This window comes from Pistacia vera, unplaced genomic scaffold, assembly GCF_008641045.1.
Source record: "Pistacia vera cultivar Batoury unplaced genomic scaffold, PisVer_v2 Contig693, whole genome shotgun sequence".
Taxonomy (NCBI): Eukaryota; Viridiplantae; Streptophyta; class Magnoliopsida; order Sapindales; family Anacardiaceae; genus Pistacia; species Pistacia vera.
In genome coordinates this window covers 278,167-295,869 of record NW_022196549.1, presented here as the reverse complement: position 1 = coordinate 295,869, position 17,703 = coordinate 278,167, and the positions used below count along the sequence as shown (strand labels likewise).

The window sequence follows — 17,703 nt, the reverse complement described above, 5'->3', positions numbered from 1 at the left end:
TTTGAACCTGATAATTAATTTATTTACCCAAACAGTCCTGGAAGAAGAGACGTTGATGATCTTGAATAGCGTTCAATAAGCGACAAGATCCTTGTAGCCTTCCTCCCAAGACAACCATCGTCATGAATGTTCCTGCCTGTCAGACCAACTAGAAGTAATCTAGCTGTTAATCCATAGATTTCAACCATATCCCTAGACATAAAAACCTTTTCCAAGAGTCCCAAAGCCTCTTCTTTAAGAGAATCAGTTCCCCAGGTCAAAATCTCCAATGTAGGTTTTATGGCATCAGCTTCATGCAAGGCATTGACTCCTTTTTGAGGACTGCCTTCCGGAACAAGAGTGGAGAGTGTCTGAATTGCTTCATAAGCTGTGGCATGAACCTTTCCATGTAAGAGTTTTACCAAATCTGGCAAAGCATTTGTCTGCAGGAGACAAAATGTAGTGTTCTCACTGCATATACCTCCATGAGCTGGGCATAGATGGACACGGGAGGGCCAAAAACACCAGCAGCTTCTTGATTTTGTCACAACAGTGAGCTTCGGAGTGCTTGTGGAAAGAGTACCAATTAGAGCTGCTGCTCTTGCCTTTGCTGTCAGTGAACCAACCCTTAGAAGGTTAACTAGCAAAGGGTATACTCCTTGCTCAACCACAATCTGCTGTGACTCAAGATTTGAGGGATCAGTGAACCTAAAGAGTGCACTTAGAGCATTTTCTTTTGCTTCCATTGTCCCTGATCTTAAAATTTTTATGATTGCATCAAGTCCTTCCAGTTCAATTAGTTTCATGGTTAGAGGTAGTTCAGATTTTGGAAGGTTTGCTAATAAACCAGCTGCAGCCATCTGCACATCACTCTTTTCATCATTCTCAAGAAATGTTACTAAAGCTTCCAACCTTTTTGGCTTAAGTAGATACTCCACAACTCCTTGTGGTTCATGATGAGAAAAGAGGAAAAGAAGATTAATGGCTGTTTCACGAATCTCTGGGTCAGAGTCATCGAGCAGAGGAAGGACTAGTGATACACCATCGGCTTTGAGAACTGCAGTCTTCACCAACTCAGCTTCAGACTTGCAAATTCTAAAAAGTGCACGCAAAGCAGGCTTTCTAACATTGTGGGAAGAATTGGAATTCTGTTGCAAAGCTAACAAATTGGTGATGATCCATTCTAAGTCAAGTTGGTCCCCTTTTTCATCCACAAGGAATTTGATTCCATCATTATCAGAAGAAAGTTTCTCAAGGATTTCAGAACACTTAACAATAATAACCTTGTGCACATGGGAAGAGAACATTAGTTGCAAAACTAGTGGAATCCCACCAGTAGCAGCAAAAAGTTCTTTATTGGCTTGGCAACCCGATAATTTAACCAAGACAGATAAGGATGGCTCTCGTGATTGTAAACTGCCACACTTCACCATTTCAAGCAAAGGAGGTATAATCCCTTCCTTTCCAAGGAGTTCTAAATTTGAATCAACCAGTTCCATATTGACTAGTCCAGTGACCATCAATATCCTTGAAGACTCTGGCCCTGAAAATATTCAGAATGATCAATCTACAATACTACATATTCAATTTAAGGGTTATAGTCATCCATGCAGAATTTCACTCAACATAAAAATCACGGAATGGAACAACCAGTCAAAACAATAATCTTATACTGCATACAGAATTAATGATAGATTAAGGATTTATTGAGATATCTGACACAATAAAATAACCCTCTTATACATATATATAGATATATCAAATCACCATATTATGTTTCGTATACTAGAATTGAGTCTTTATACAAATTCTTAACAACTCCTTCAAATAAATATATTAATTTTGTATAATATAAAATCATTACTACTGACAGTTCCATTTTTAGACCATGGAATCTTCAGATTCCACAGGAAACATGAAATGTTTCCTCTTTTAAGGCTTTTAAGAATGTTATGTTTTCAGTTCCTTTCTTGATTTATTTGCTGCCCTTCAGATTCTCATGAAAGGGGTGATGAGATTTTTAAAAGAGTAGGAATATTAGAAATTGGCCTGAAGACAGCTTTCTGTTTTGCTTTCAAACAACAGATGGCATTTCAATATTTATAAACAGAATTAAATGAATAGATAATTTACGATGGCAAAGGTACAAAGGAAAGAGTTTTCAAAACCTTGAATGATGCGATCAATTAGCGGGTTATACCAGCCTGACTTTGCAGCACGAGAAATATTCTCTTCATCAAGATCAAAAAGCTTCTGCAAGATCTTTTCTGCATATTCTGCTGATTCCCTTACTGGGCCCTTTAACAAAGTAACTAGGAAAAGAATGCCACTGCATTGTTGAGAGAGTTTCCTGCAAGCAGACACGCTCCACCCAGATCTGTCTTGCAATAACTCGTACAGCAATTCAACTGCAGCCCTTGAGATACTGGAGTCGCGCCCTAAGCAGCAAACAATGTGATCCCATCCCTGATATTCAATCACCGCTTCCTGTAAAATGAATCCACTTTTCCTTAGAAAAAATATCTAATTAACATTTATAGTTTGGTAATCGCAAAGAACATATATAAGTGCAGGTTGCAGGTTCTATGCCAAAGATATATTTGATTTGACGTTGACCAAAACTTAAGATTAGATGTCTAGCCACTGTCCAAGTCAATATGGTTCACCACACGTGGTATATAATATACAAGAGGAGAATCAGTACAATACATACTGAATATCATAAATTAAAACTAATTGACTTAAGAATAATACAAATTAGAGAAAAACTTATGGAGGTGGAAGGACAAAATTATCAATTCAAGCACTTTTTTTTTTCAACTTCCAAACGTTAGCTCATTATGGGCCATAGATATTAACTTCACAAAATCTGCGCACATTCTGGAATTATAGAATTGAAGGCATTTAAAAAGAACATATTCATAACAATTAGCAATACATAGTAAACAGACAATTAAAGCATGCAAAATTCAACTATTCCCCCCTCTCTCCCCACCCCCAACACATACACACACACACACACACACACACACACACACACACAAAGACCAGCCTTCTAAATGTCAGAGGAGCATACCTTATTTCTTGCATGCCCTTCAACAAGATCTTTTAAGGTAATTAAAATCTTCTTTTTTATATCTTTGTTGTGTGAAGTCCCCAGGATACTTATTATAATATCAGTAAGCCCTCCTATCGAAATCCAGTCCTTGTTGATGGAACTTTCTCTCATAAGATCCTGCATTTGGCTAAGGGCTTCCTCCTCATATGAATCCAAACCTGACAGCAATTTTACCCTGCAGCATCTGATTTTAAGACAATAATTTAGTTCCCTCCACTCTTCTATTGATTGTCTCAAGGGTAGGTTAGACCTCAAGGAAGTGTCTTCAAGAACCTCACCCGTTTCTGGGTCAGTTTTTTCTCCGCAGTCAAACCAAACTTCAATGGCAGCTCTCTCACAGGTAGTACCGGTGCAAAGGCTGACTGGATCAACCATAACTGTCCCAGATAGACGACAAATGAAAGGATTAAGGGGAGGGATATAGTCTTCCCTTGCATCATAACGCTCTATAACCTGAAGCCTTTGAGAATACTGCTTTTTTACTTCTTCATAGTCCCTCGCAGCATCAGCCCGAGAGAGAAGCTCAATTACTTGCTCTAAGAATAGAACTTCAGCTCTTTCTTTCCGGTTGGCTGCTTCTTCTTTTTCCCTTTTGAAGCTTGCTAGCTCCTTGCTTATCTCTGAGGGCTCAACAGGTACCCCCACTGCCCTTGCTATCTGCTCAAGCATGTCATTTGCAAAACCCTGATCAAGTTTCTGATCTCTAAGACCCTGGTTTAATTTGTCAACAATTTGGAGCTGAGACTGTGAAGCCTCGAATTCCACTCTTTGCATCTCATTTTGTAGCCTATTCACCTGGTCAGATATCTCTGTAAGGACTTCAGTACTCGCAAGGGATAATGAAGCCAAAGACCTTCCAATATCTCTCGTGACTTCTTGTATCTCATTGACAATGTGCCGGCATCTGACCAGTAAGTAGAAAAGGGATCTATTCTTGTACTTCTCAACCAAGTTATTTGCCTTCTCAACATCGGCTTCAAGGCTATTAAGAGCAAGCCTCACAGCTTGGGAATCATTCAATTTTTTAAGTTGCAATTCCTGTAACACTTTTTCAATGTCAAAGAGGTGCTTTGACAGGACCTTGAAACTTTCCTTCTCGATTACAATATTCTTTGCAGCCTGAGCTGTTTTAATGACCTGGTTCGTTAAAACAGTTAATATAGTCCCTATAGGTATGAGCTCCAATGCCATTATGAGTTTTCACTGCCAAATTTTTATTGAGACCAAAGGAAACACTTTTGATTTATAGCCTGAAATAAATTATTTGAGCTGTAACTCATACTTTTGTTCCTTCAAAATGTTTCCTCAACTACACTCTTTTACCCGACTTTACCAATTTTCAGTGGACCTAGAAGAAGTGTCACCCTGAAAGCAAAACCAAAATACATGAATGCTGAATTTAACAGAAAAGAAAGATATATATGGCATAAAAAATAAATTAAAAAAAAAAAAAAAAGCAAAGGATTAGAATAACGGGGACAGATCAATTATGTGATGAAGGACTGAAAAGAATCTTGCTTGGATACCTATTTCAACAATTTTAAAAGATCAATCGTAAAAGATAAAGATGCAGACCGGTTGGAAATAAAAATAGGCAAAAATGTTAACACATCACTGACTTAACACAAGAAGTGAATAGAGTAGATATACCCTTGTTTTTGTTGAGGTCAATAAATTTATCAATTGCAAGATCCCCGTATTCATAATACACATTCACCAGGGGCCTGTTTCTAATTCTATTGTTCTGAAAATATAATTCAAGCACAATTCAGTTATCAGCTTGGCAAACAAAGAAACCAATATCTAAATTTCCTTTTTTACCTTCATTGGTTTGGTGCACTATTCTAACAGAAAAAGAACAAAATCAAAATCAAATCTGTGCACACCAACACCAAAAATCAAACAATACCCCACCAAAATTTGCAATACTTTTACTGTTTTAATATTAGAGAATAAATAATTCAATGAAAATGCAACAAGATATCCAGGGGATGAATTTGACCTCCCGAAGCCATAATATTTGGCATCTTAATCATATAACGAGAAAAAAGAACCGGAAAGATAAAAAAGAAATGAAAAAATCCTTAAGCTTACAAGTAGTATTGCAGAGAAAAGGTCTAAATATGACAACACGTGCCAAGAAAACATTACTTGTAAAACTCAAAACTCCATTCCCTGGGCAAGATATTTCCAATCAAGCTAGAGAGAAAATTAAACATTTATGCAAAGCAACAAACTTAAATAGACTAAAATATCACCTCTTGAAAGAGCTTGAATCCCCAGAAAACGAGAGGAGAATAACTAAAACTAGTTTGCTTGACTTTGATCATTGATGTGTCGTTTTGCATACATTTCTTTCAGTGTGAAATGTGGAAGAATTGACAGGAAGTTTAGTAAAAGCGTGGGGTGGGAGAATAGAGGGGTCTGGTTCTTCATACAAGAAAGACTCGCTATTGTAGTCAATGTTTACATTTACGCGCATTTAAACGTTTCGGAGAAATTGCAATTGCCGGAGTCAAATGAAGTCAATGTTATGACTTCAAAAGTTGATTTTTCCGGGAAATTTAGTGGCAGACGATTTCGCCGTTAATTATTGATTTAATTTACAAATAAAGCAGGAGGGAAGTTTCATTCGTATTAGTGGTGGGCAATTTAAGGTTATAATAATATTATTATTAAGTACTATTACTTATTTAAGACGACAGTATCATAAGTTAAAGAAAAAGTCCCCATAAAGTAGTTTTTATGGTCTGTGATTGGGGAGAGTTGAATCCAAGTCCATGGGGTTCAGGCAGAGTTATAAGGGAACTGCAACCATTTTTTTGTTCTCAAAGGGGAGTGGTTCACAGCTTCAACCATTCATATGTCTGTCACTTCCAAGAGGCCGGCAACGCAGAAAGGTCAATGGTAATTTGGGCCAGGGCTGTTTAAGGCCGAGTGGGCGACTATGCAACTCATATTTGAAGCCAGAGCAAAAATCAGTCCAAACAATTCTGTACATAAATCATGTAAAATTGGTGTAATCGGATTGGCTCTTTGTGGCAACACATTCAGATCTTTCAATTTACCAATCAGAGAAGTAATCCAAATTTCTCTATCAAGTTTGTTATAAATAACATGGGCACCATAAATTATTCAATTGTCAACTAAAATGCCAAATAATATTTGTTTTGTTATTTTGGATAAGATTTTGGGAATAATATTGGGTAGTTGAATAAGGTGATTATTACGAGATAAAATTTAAAAATTAACTAAAAAAAACCTCATAAGTTTGTTAATTTAACTAAACACTCCAATATATAAAAATTTTGTAAAATGACAAAAACACCCCCATACACCACAGTACTAGATTTTGGCTACCATCGCCGGAATCTGATAAGAATCTATCATTATGACGCAGACCGGTCGAATCTAGCCGAAAAAGGCCAGATCTATAGCCAGATCTGGTCGTTGACGGCCGCAAAAGACCAGAGATAGCCAAAGATATGATCATCGTTGACCGTCAACGACAACCATTTCTTTTGCCATCGCTGATGACCAGATTTGGCATTTTCAACCAGATCAGCCAGATCGGTGAATAAACGACCAATTCTGGTCGTTTTTAGGCCGTTGTGATAGATTCTGGCTACCACTGACGGTGGTTGCCAGAATTTGGCAACTATGGGTGGGTGGGTTGTTTTTGTTAATTTTTAAACTTTTTTTTCTGGAGGTGTTTAATTAAGTTAATAAACTTAAGAGGTCTAAAAATAATTAAATAAAATATAATAGTATTTCCTAAATAATAAGTCAAACAGGTATTTTGGGAATAGGATATGAAATAATAAAATAAACACACCTACCACCCAATTTTTTGCACTTGTTTGGTATAGACTGAATGTTGACCTAGAGGAGTAATAGCTCAAATGAAAGGACAAGTCATGTCCAAGGCATTCTTTCTTCGAATAATATTATGCTTACAACTGAAACATACAACTAGACAAAATTTTTACAAAATTCATGTAAAATTACTACTATGTCCTATGTTTTGTGTCTTGTTATATGACTCAATTGTAAGTATAACATTATTCTTTTTTCATATCTCTCCGTTTTTTCTAATCAAGGGAGTTTGAAAATTCTTTGAGGTAAGTTCTTAACAAAAGCTTTCTTTAAAAATAAGTTTATTCCATTCCTATCCTGTGGTAGATCATCGATGATTTGAAGTTTGAACTGCCTTAACCTTATCTAATCTTTGTCAAAGGATTCCTATCTTCATCCAAGGGTCAATTAGGACCCTTATGTGCACTTAAAATAAGGTATAACATATTGATTTCTATTCTAAAAAGACCAACTCAACCATTAAACAAGACCATAAACTTATATGTCGATATCAATCACTGATTAAACCATTACAGGTTCACTCTGGTGCAAAGTGTATCACATATCTCCAGTTGAACAATATACGTCAGTTCTCCAAAAATCTGGTTCTTCAGTTCCAACTTCCAAGAACAACTTCCTGAATGGCTGATTTTTAAATAGTCAACACAAGGCAAAATCTAAAGAGCAGATTCAAATGGCTGGTAGTTTAGCTAGTTTTTTACCCGAGTATCAACGAACAAGGCAAGATATTTCACAAAGAGAAACGCATGACAAAATTTTGACAAAGATCTTTTTTCTGACAACCATACATAAATTTAATTGCTAAAGTTGACATCCTAACCATAAAAGAGTATGCATCTCCCATGTGATTAATGATTATAAAACTCTTATCATTACCCAGAAAAGACATTTATTTCAATTCTGAAATAAAATCCACGATGCTTATCACATATTACATACATATTGATTCTTCAGAAGTACCAGAAAATACAACTGAAAAATACATCGGTAACTTACAACACTAAGGAGTATTTAACGAATGTTGTTCTTGCGGGCTAGTTCTCGAGCCATCTCCCTCAGTTCCTCTGGTGATGGAGGCCTTGGTCCCTCCGGGGGATAGACTACGTAAGACCGCTTCACATCAAAAGAAGCACAGGTGGTTTAGAATTAAAACAAAAAAACTAAAATCTGGATCAGCAAAGTAAATGCCAGAAAAAATCTCCAGGTCTCCAGGCCTTCAGAAGTAATTTTTAAACATAGAAAAATCCTCATCCATGAGAAAGAAGTTGGATGCTTTGGAGATTCTAAAACTTCTGAAAAATATTGTATTAAGAATAACCTACTATAACATATGAACATATTCATGGCAGTGGTATGCTAAGATTCCGTCGCATCATATGCTGCACACTAATATTCTTTTATGAAGCATTAATGATATGCTCATCCAATGCAAACAAACAACAATGCATTCAATCACATATCATCAACAACAAGTAATTTGGTAGCACCAATTTAAAATGGATTACTTACTGTCTAATATAGCAACACAGTATGAATAAAAAAGACAGCATCCTAAATAAGATAAGCTTTTCAGTAAACCATCATATTTTGACAATTATTGCCAAGAGAACAAGTCATATGATCAAGAAATTTGCTTGGATAATAGGAGAAATGGTAGAATTTTTTATGATAACACGCCCTACTAGATCAATGCCATCCCAACCCAAACCGTAATTGAATACTTAAAAAAAAAAAAAAAAAAAAAAAAACAACAACATTTTCACACAATGATGTGGCCATGAACAAGAACAACTCTGAGATAGTTGTTAAGGTTGATGGAAGGAACATGCCTTTCTGGAAGACATAGTTTAATGATTTGGAGAAGTGAACCAGCAAAACCTAATTTAGTGATTCATATGCATGATTTAACATTTGACCAAGAACTTAAACAAACACCAGGATGAGCAAATAAGAAGTCATTTAGTACGCAAAAGGCAGTGTCCATCTAGATGGTAATTTCTTCACCATTAGCACTCTGGTTAAAACAAAAATGGTAAACAACACATATTAAAGTAGGGACACCTTGACAAGAAAACCATTTGATAGTCTTTCTAAACAAAAGGAGTAATAAGCCCTTTGAGGTTCAAAATTTGAATAAACTATTATTTTCCATCTCAAAGTAAAGCCATATGGTGACATCTAGATGATAGCCAGAAATTCCAGTGAAGATACCCTGATCTTTGAGAAAATTACTATAACACCATTACCCTCCCAATGAAATGTAAAGCGAAGAAATCAAATCTTTGCAGTAATTTTTCAACTCAATAAGTCATGAAAACATAATTCACCACAACCCTCTGCCAGAAAAGCATTATCGCAAAATCCAATTTAACACCCTCAAGAACAAATCAAACCAAACATCTTCAACCCTTCATCAACACAGTCCATAATAATCAAACTCCATAAAACCAACTCTCTCAGGAGCATTTTATCAAACATTTTCCTCGCATCATCAAACGGCAGATTTCAACATCATCAACATTTAAGCCGCATTTGATTATAAAGTTACTTTTCTGGGCTTGCTTGTACCTCATTTTACAACATTCTAAAACCCCTACTCGACAAAGAATATAACAACACCCATTTAATATCGAACATTAAACAGATGAAAAATTTTACAAACTCAGATAGCTAGTCAGAGCTTTATATTTCAAATAATTATAATTGATCAAAACCATGATGAATGAACTTTCTTAAATTCACGTACAGAAAGATAGATAAAGAGAGAGAGTTACATTGCCCATAACTTTCTGGATATTCTTGGTGTTGTTGGCGAAAGTGTACATAAGAAAGATTGGAACGCTGACGTACAGACCGAACTTAGCGATCTCCAAAATCCCTTTCGATGTTCCCAGAGATGACATTTTAATCCTTTAATTTTTTTTTTCTCGAGAAAATTGAAAGATGCAAATTTTTCTAGAAACCGAAAAAAAGAAATCTATTAAGTTAGTTGCAACCGTTTTATTGCTGCAGCTGACTGCTGACAAGTGACAGCAAGAGATGGAAATTTGGGAATGTGTATGGCGGTGGGCTGGATCGAGCCGGGCGTCGCTCTATCAGCAATGGGTTTATAGCCCAAATTAGGATTCGTTAACAATAAGAGCCCACACAAGCACAAGAAAGCCCGGGGAGTCGCGAGTCAGATCATCACTTCAAAAGTCACTCAGTGAGAACTGAGAAGTCCCACCAACCTAGAGAGAGTTGAAGCTGAAACGACAAGGATTCACCATTCTTTCTATAGAGTGAGGTTTTGACAACAAAAGATTACCTTCTTTATTTTTCTATTATTCTAATTGTTGTCTTGTGATTTTAATTATTAAGTCTTTTGATTATGGACTGAAATGGGGTGTTTTCGACGGTTTCTTTTGGACAATTAGCATTTGAAAAGTCATTTCATTTCCGGGTAGTACGTTGATTTTGCTAGAGTTTAGTCACTAAAAAATTAAGCTGAGTTTCTTTCTTCTGGGGTTTGTGGTTTTGATTAGGGTCTTTCTGGGTTAGTTTAAAGATTTTTAATTTTTTGAGAATGGGTTTATCGGGTACAAGATGACAATGTAGAATGTGGAATTTGTACAGGTTATTGTTTTTGGTGGAATTACGGTTGTATAAGTACTAATTTGTGTGTTAGATTCTAGTTGTGGATGAAGATGATCCTTCTTTTGACCTTGAGAAGTTTTCAATGTCTATGGTGGGATGCCATAATGGCTTTTCGGCAATAGTATTTTCTGAACTATTCTATTGGTTTTTATAATAGTATTTTTAAAAAAAAATTTAAGTTGAATTGAGTTGAGTTGGGTTATTTTTTTTTATGAGAAATGTAGGCTCCGGTCTGTTACACTCTTGAGTATTCTCAATAAAGTTAAAAAGTAAAATTGACTTATTTTTAAAATATTATTTTATATTATTCAATTTTTTAAATCTCCTAAATTTGTTAATTTAACTAAACACCTCTAAATATTTTTTTTAGAAATTACAAAAATACCCCAACAACCCTCCAACGGTGGTGGCCGGCTGTTCGTATTTAATGGGTGGGTTGATGTTGTTTTTGTTAACTTTTAATATTTTATAATAGAGGTGTTTAGTAAATAAACAAATATAAAGGGTATTTTTGTTAATTTTTAAATCCTACATCGTAATACTCATCCAATTTAACTTTTTTCAAAATATTATTCTAAAAACTATCAGAATAATGAACCAAACGGACCTGTAATTGTTAGGCTTCGTTTGGTTCATTATTCTGATAGTTTTTAGAATAATATTTTGAAAAAAAATTAAATTGGGCGGTATTACGATGTAAGATTTAGAAATTAACAAAAATACCCCCTTATGTTTGTTTATTTACTAACACCCATATAATAAAATATTAAAGTCAACAAAAACACCCTCAACCCACCCATTAAATATGGATAGTCGGCCACCACCGTCGGAGGGTGGCCGGAGTGTTTTTACAATTTCTAAAAAAAATATTTGGGGTGTTTAATTAAATTAACAAATTTATAGGGATTTAAAAGAAATTGAAAAATATAGAATAATATTTTGAAAATAATGATATTTTACTGTTTAACTTTATTGGGAATACTAATAATAGTATTCCTAATAGCGTAACAAACGAAGTTTTAATGTTTTGAGTTGAATAAAATAGGCTTGGACTTTGAGAATATTGAAAAAAATGTATTTTTGGTTTTTTATGATAGGATAATGGAATAAGATAGTGGAAAAATGGTGAAACAAATGGTTGCTTCTCTGGCATTTTTTTTTTTTTTTTTCTCAACATGAGAGGGGAGTGTGGAAGCTGTTGTCTCTTTGAGATGGTTTTGAACGCCCTTTCCTGATCCTTTGATATCCCTATTTCAAGAGATTTGATCATATTTGTTTGATGGATATACCCCACCCACCCATCCATCAAACTCAGAAGAAAAAATCTTATTTTTATGTATAGCCTATTTGGAACAGTTTCTATGAAAATTTCAGTAGCATGTATTAGGTTATAGTTGATTTTTGTCTCACATTTTTGGTGGAGCAAATGTTTCTCAAAGTCAAATTGCAATGGAACGTTGTGATCCCAGCTGAAAATCTGGACGCAGAGGGACTGATGCTCCAAAAGTCTATTGGAAGATTTTCTTGCAAAAAGGCCACAAAAGACCTTGGTTACTATCTTGCAGTGACGACATTGGAGAGCATAGGGCAGGGAAGAGTTAGACAGAACACAGGGTAGGTCTTGGTTTCTGTTTGTATTCAATGCCATCTCCTTCAAAATTTATTGGGGAGAGATTTTGCATGCCATTGTGCACAAGGTTCTGAAACATGGGGTTTACTTGAGGTGCGGACCAATCGAAAATATGTATCTCTCAAATGCCTGACTACAAGTACATTGTAATAAAAGCTGCTGTTATGGTATTTCAAAATACCAAATTTTAATTGCTTTGGACTGTTATGTGTTAAAAGCAATTGAAATTTTAATTGCTTTTGGATTGTTATGTGCAATTGATATTGAAGATTGCTTTTTTGTTGGACTGTTACGTAGTAAAGGCAATTGAATTGTTCCAAGTTATTGCAATTCAAATGGGCAGTTATGGTTTTAAAAGCCATTGATTGACTTCGGTTACAGCAAGGGAAACGGGCAGAATTTCAAGTATAAAAAGGGGATGGTTTTCTCATTTGAAAACACAACTTTTCACTTGGAAATTCTTTGTTTCTCTGTGGTTTTTTAACTTTCCCGCTCTCCTTCACCATTGTTATTTTTCTTATATTATTCTAAATCTCTTTTAGAGTGCGCACTCTAAAAGAAGATTCGTCATTGTATCTTGGAGGTCAATCCGCCGTTGAGCCTTGTTATACCACGAAGATTCTTCCAGTAGGGGCGGAATTCTGATCTTAAGGATCTTAAGGACGGTGCGTTTGCACGCCTTGACGCTACTGTCTTGCTGCTATTTCGCTGCTGTGTCCGTTGCTGTTTCACTCCTGTATTGTTGCTGTATTGCTGCTGTCTCTCTGCTGTTCTTGCTGCTGTTTTTCCTGCTGTTTTACTGCTGTATTGTTGCTATATTGCTGCTGTCTCTCTGCTGTTCTTGCTGCTATTTTTCCTGCTTTTTCACTGCTGTTCTTTTGCTGTATCTCTGCTGTTTTTCCTGCGGTTCTCTTGCAATTTTTTTGCTGTTTCACTGTTGTTCTTCTACTGTTTCATTACTGTTCTTTCACTGGTTTGCTGCTGCTGTTTTGCAGCCAATTTTTTGTATTAAAATCCAACATGTGCAAGGGGAGAATCCAGTGTTTTTGAATGACAAACATTCAAAGATTGAGAAAGATGGTGTTGTTCGTCTCATTGTCATTGGGACAAAGTGGCTTGAGGCAGAAAGATAATTTCAGGCATTACTGAGTTTAGAAGGCGCAATAGTTGTTTGATATATTTTCTAAAAATATTTAGATTATTTTTTTAACCATATACATTTGTTAATTTGGTAAAACACCCTTATAATAAAAGATTAAAAATTAACTAAAGCACCCTAGCCACTCAAGAGGACAGTTGGCCGTCGGACGGCAACCGACAATTATCGAAACGGCACATGATCGGTTGGATCTGGTCGATCATACGCTAATATAGTTGTTTTTGGCTAGCTCTACAACCATAATCTGGCTGTTGTTAACAGCCAAATCAATGCATAATTGGCCAAATCTGGCCTGCCTCAAAGCCAAGTGTTGTATCATGCAAAGAAAGAGCCAGTTATTATTGATTGAACGGGGGAAAATTATTGGGTGAAAGCCTCAAAATAGAAACTAGACAATCTTGATTAAGCCAACTCAACCATTTCCTCAAAATATCTAACTTTCTTTTGGTTAAGATTTGGGGTTAGGGTTGTGGTGAAGGCCGCAGAGACATAATCAAAGTTGAGAAGTTGCTTTCTGATGGTCGATTATTTTAGTCGTCACTTCAACTTTTATTTATGTTAAATAATGTGTGTCTTGTTTGTTGCACATAGTTATACTTTTAGAAATTTGTTGGCTTCATAATTAATATTTTCTAAATTGACATTGATAGGGCAAAACCTAATCCTCAATTTTTAGTGGTTCAACAAGGCACAATGTCAATAGATGTTGTCTTGTCGTTGGACCACATGGATAATGCCATCCAATAGTTGATCATTCTAACTATTGTGACAATACTTATGCTTGCTTGAATAATATAATATAAAAATTAATATCCACTTGCTTAATCATATAAGAATAATGTTACAGTGATCGACGGTAGTGCATCGAATTTGTGTACCAAATGACGTAACAAAATCCTGACCGTTTATTAATATTAAGTTAAAATTTATCAATGGTTAGAATTTTGTTACGTCATTCGGTTCACAAATTTGATACACTATCATCGATGACTGTATTATTTTCCATCATATAATTAGGCTCCTTTCACTATGGCAAAACTAACTAATACTTCCAACCACATACCTTCTTTTTCTTCCCTTTGCCACACGCTAGCTGATTGGCCTCTAGTGAACAGGAATCATCCATTTACCTCTAATTATAAATCTTTTTCCAACTTATATATATAAGTTGTATTGAAGAATCTACTCAGCATGATAGACATAATACATAGTTTAAAGAGTAACTTATAAGAGCATATCTAAATGACCTTTTATATGATTTAAATTCTTTATTATAAATAGTTTATCTACAGAAATAAGAGTCCAACAGAATTTTTATTCGTTAAATATAAATTAAATAGTGAGTTTGACTCTCTACATTTAGAGAATCAAATTTCACTCTTTGTCCTAATTTTAAATAATAAATTGCAAGTTTCTATGTATTTTATTTATTATTTATCTCTCATATTAAGTTTCTTTCTTGAAAAAACATATTCTCTCTCTTAAAATTTAAAGGGTCTATTGGATTCGAATAAAAAATTTGTTCTTGACATTTAAAAATCAATGAAGAGCACCATTAAAGATGCTCTAAGCTGGGTAAAACTAAGAATACTATTTTATGTTTTAACTTTTAAGTAAAATCCCACGAAAAAACTCAAATATTAAGAAATTGTTATATAGTATAACTTTTCTATAGTAATACATTATATAGGAATAATCTCCATGTAATAATAAATAATTTCAATCCCAACTTAGGTTAGTTAAAAATAAGAATAAACTCTAAATTGTAATAATTTATAATTTGTTTAGGTCTCATCTTAAGGAACTTGCCTCCACATAGTAATAATTATCTGTATATTGTAAAAAATATATGCTATGTTACATTAAATGTTTAATATAAAATTAAATATTTATGTAAAGTTGTTTAGGATAATAATTTATGTTTTAAAGTTGTTATCACACTTTCTAAATTTTGGTTGTGGGTATGTAATAACTCGTCACCATGAATATCTTCTTGTTGAAGCCAAAATATTTTTAGTTTTTAAGCATGTTTAGAACTTTTTAGCATGAAACATTTTGTATTTTTGTACTATCATCTTTAAGATCAGTGGTGGATCCATAAATTTTTTTTAGGCTGGGCCAAAATAAAAACTAATTACATATTAATATTAATAAAAACTAATTACATATTAATATTTTTGTTAGGGTGGGCCAAAATCCAAAAACTATATATATTAATATTTAAAAAAAAAAATCATGGCCCACCCAAAAATGGGTTGGATCCGCCCCTGCTTAAGATTATTTCTTTTATCTTTTTGTCTAACTGCAGCAATTATTTATTCTTCAGTTAAAGTGTACATAACTTGTTGCTCATTTGGATGATTGAAAAAAATATTAAAATCTATTTGATTAATATAGTGAAGTTGTCGAATCTGGTCACTTAATTCTGCAATAATTTTTTGATTCTTCTCATCCACTTTATTTGTAACTTGCAATTTATTGACATCGAGGATCTTAATTTTACAATGCTTAAAACAACTATAATTATATGTGACTTCACATCAATTGACTATACAGTAATTACATTTACAATTCCATAAGGATACTTTTTTTTTTATGATTTCAAATAATATTCCTACGTTAGGACAAACAAATAAGAAATCCAAATTCTAATCATAGTAATAAAATTAATTTTACCCATTATCATGAATTTCCATTTAGGTGAACATTGAGCTAAGAAATTTAAGAGAGAACGGACATAAGAGGAAAAATCCAAATGGAGAAAACCTTAAAATTCAGAAAGCATAATAACTATCAAGTAGGTCCAAATTCGAAAGTTTTATTCAACCATATCAGCCCTACAACATTGACAAAGTCACAGATGAAAGGTCTTACTAAATACACAAAAAGCTTTTTAGAAAAAATATTTGTGATCAATGTGGGATCCAGACATTTTGATCGACAATAATCGAATCAATATTCTTAATTTAAACATGATTAAGTTAATTTGCAATAGTGCCACAATTGCCCACATAGAATTTCTCTTTTTAACTGCATTGACTTACCCTGTTACCTCAAATATATACAAAATCTTCAAGACAAAAAAATAAAAAATAAAAAATAAAAGTACAAGCACTGGGTTGTGTCGTTATTGGAGGTAAATATCTTTTAATATAATATTTTTATTTGAAAATCCAAAAACACTCGAGTAAGTGGCTGAAATGGGCCCTCCACAAATGGGTAAAGACACCCCGATAAATATTTTAGAATTAAAAGGCAATGGGACACCAATTATGAGACATTATAATTATATTACTATAAAGGATGTGACTATGGAGGATTCTTGAGTATTGCAAAAGCTGATGAGCAGGAGCCTCCCACCAATCGCACTGCTCTTTCTCATGAAAAGCGATGTTTAGCTTTGGCTTTATTTGCCTACAAAACGCTGCCGTACCCTTTTTTTCTTTTTCTTTTATTTATTTGAAATAAAAATAAAAGTGAAGAAAAGAAATATAAAGAAAACAAGAAACAGGGAAAAGATCCCTGAAAAACAAAACAGTCTAATATTATATTTATTGTTAAATAACATTAGCATAAGGTTCTGTCTGACTAACTTGAGTAACGTTTTGGTTCCTGAATTGAAGTTTGGTAATAACAGGGACCAACAGTTTAGGCCAAACAATTACTCAATCAGGGATGAAATTGTAATTTTTTCAGTAGACAAAGGTGCCAAACCCATGTTTAACATATGCTACAAAACAAATGTACGATAGTGAGTTTGAGTGGCAGACGGCAAACGAACTGAATCTTTGGACTTTATTAATTATTATTATGGTATCCTTTTATTTAGCATATACTTTATTTTTTTAGCATATACTTTATTTTTCCCACTTCTCTCCGTCAGTCAACTATTGTCTCTTACCTGCTCAATTAATTTTCAATTTTTTTTAAAGCACGTAATTGAGCACGCGCGTGACGCGATTTCTTGCACAGTTATAATTTCTGGTTTCTGAGGGCCCCACATAGGTCACTTGCTCACGTGGCACTTCGACAACCGTTCACCTCACCCTGGTTTTGATGCTGCATTGCAACAACCTTTATGCTGGGATGGGACATGCGACATTGTAGGTCACCACTCACGAGTCACGCCCTCTCACCCTCACCCGCTCAATAAATCAAGAGGCCAAACCCCCGTAGGCCGTAACAGGGTATTTCTATCCAAATTACTTAAATGTCCTTCATGTCGCTTTAAGTGAGTTGAGAGATTTTTTGCCCCTATCACCGGGTTGTCTGGGTAACAGGGTATGACTACAGAAATTACTTAAA

General features: G+C 34.5%; 2 protein-coding genes and 1 pseudogene across 5 annotated transcripts; 1 reads left to right on the top strand and 2 right to left on the bottom strand.

Annotated features, from left to right (window-relative positions):
• Positions 1–5,580, bottom strand: LOC116113979 (U-box domain-containing protein 43-like). 4 transcript variants are annotated; one of them, XM_031400128.1, is made up of 4 exons: positions 5,356–5,580; positions 3,056–4,462; positions 2,148–2,466; positions 1–1,522 (listed from the first exon to the last, which is right to left on the bottom strand). In XM_031400128.1, exons 2-4 carry the CDS (start codon positions 4,286–4,288, stop codon positions 24–26), a joined length of 3,051 nt encoding a protein of 1,016 aa, XP_031255988.1. In that variant the 5' UTR covers positions 4,289–4,462; positions 5,356–5,580; the 3' UTR covers positions 1–23. The 4 variants fall into 4 exon arrangements, with proteins under 4 accessions (XP_031255988.1, XP_031255987.1, XP_031255989.1 ...); XM_031400127.1 differs by lacking the exon at positions 5,356–5,580 and adding an exon at positions 5,192–5,338; XM_031400129.1 differs by lacking the exon at positions 5,356–5,580 and adding an exon at positions 5,249–5,337.
• A 2,265-nt stretch (positions 5,581–7,845) lies between these two features.
• LOC116113977 lies at positions 7,846–9,965 on the bottom strand. The gene is made up of 2 exons (XM_031400124.1): positions 9,748–9,965; positions 7,846–8,086 (listed from the first exon to the last, which is right to left on the bottom strand). The coding sequence occupies exons 1-2, from the start codon at positions 9,874–9,876 to the stop codon at positions 7,985–7,987; spliced, it is 231 nt and encodes a 76-aa protein (XP_031255984.1). The 5' UTR covers positions 9,877–9,965; the 3' UTR covers positions 7,846–7,984.
• Positions 9,966–12,035: 2,070 nt separating this feature from the next.
• Positions 12,036–13,414, top strand: LOC116113967 (annotated as a pseudogene).
• The last annotated feature ends 4,289 nt before the right edge of the window (positions 13,415–17,703 follow it).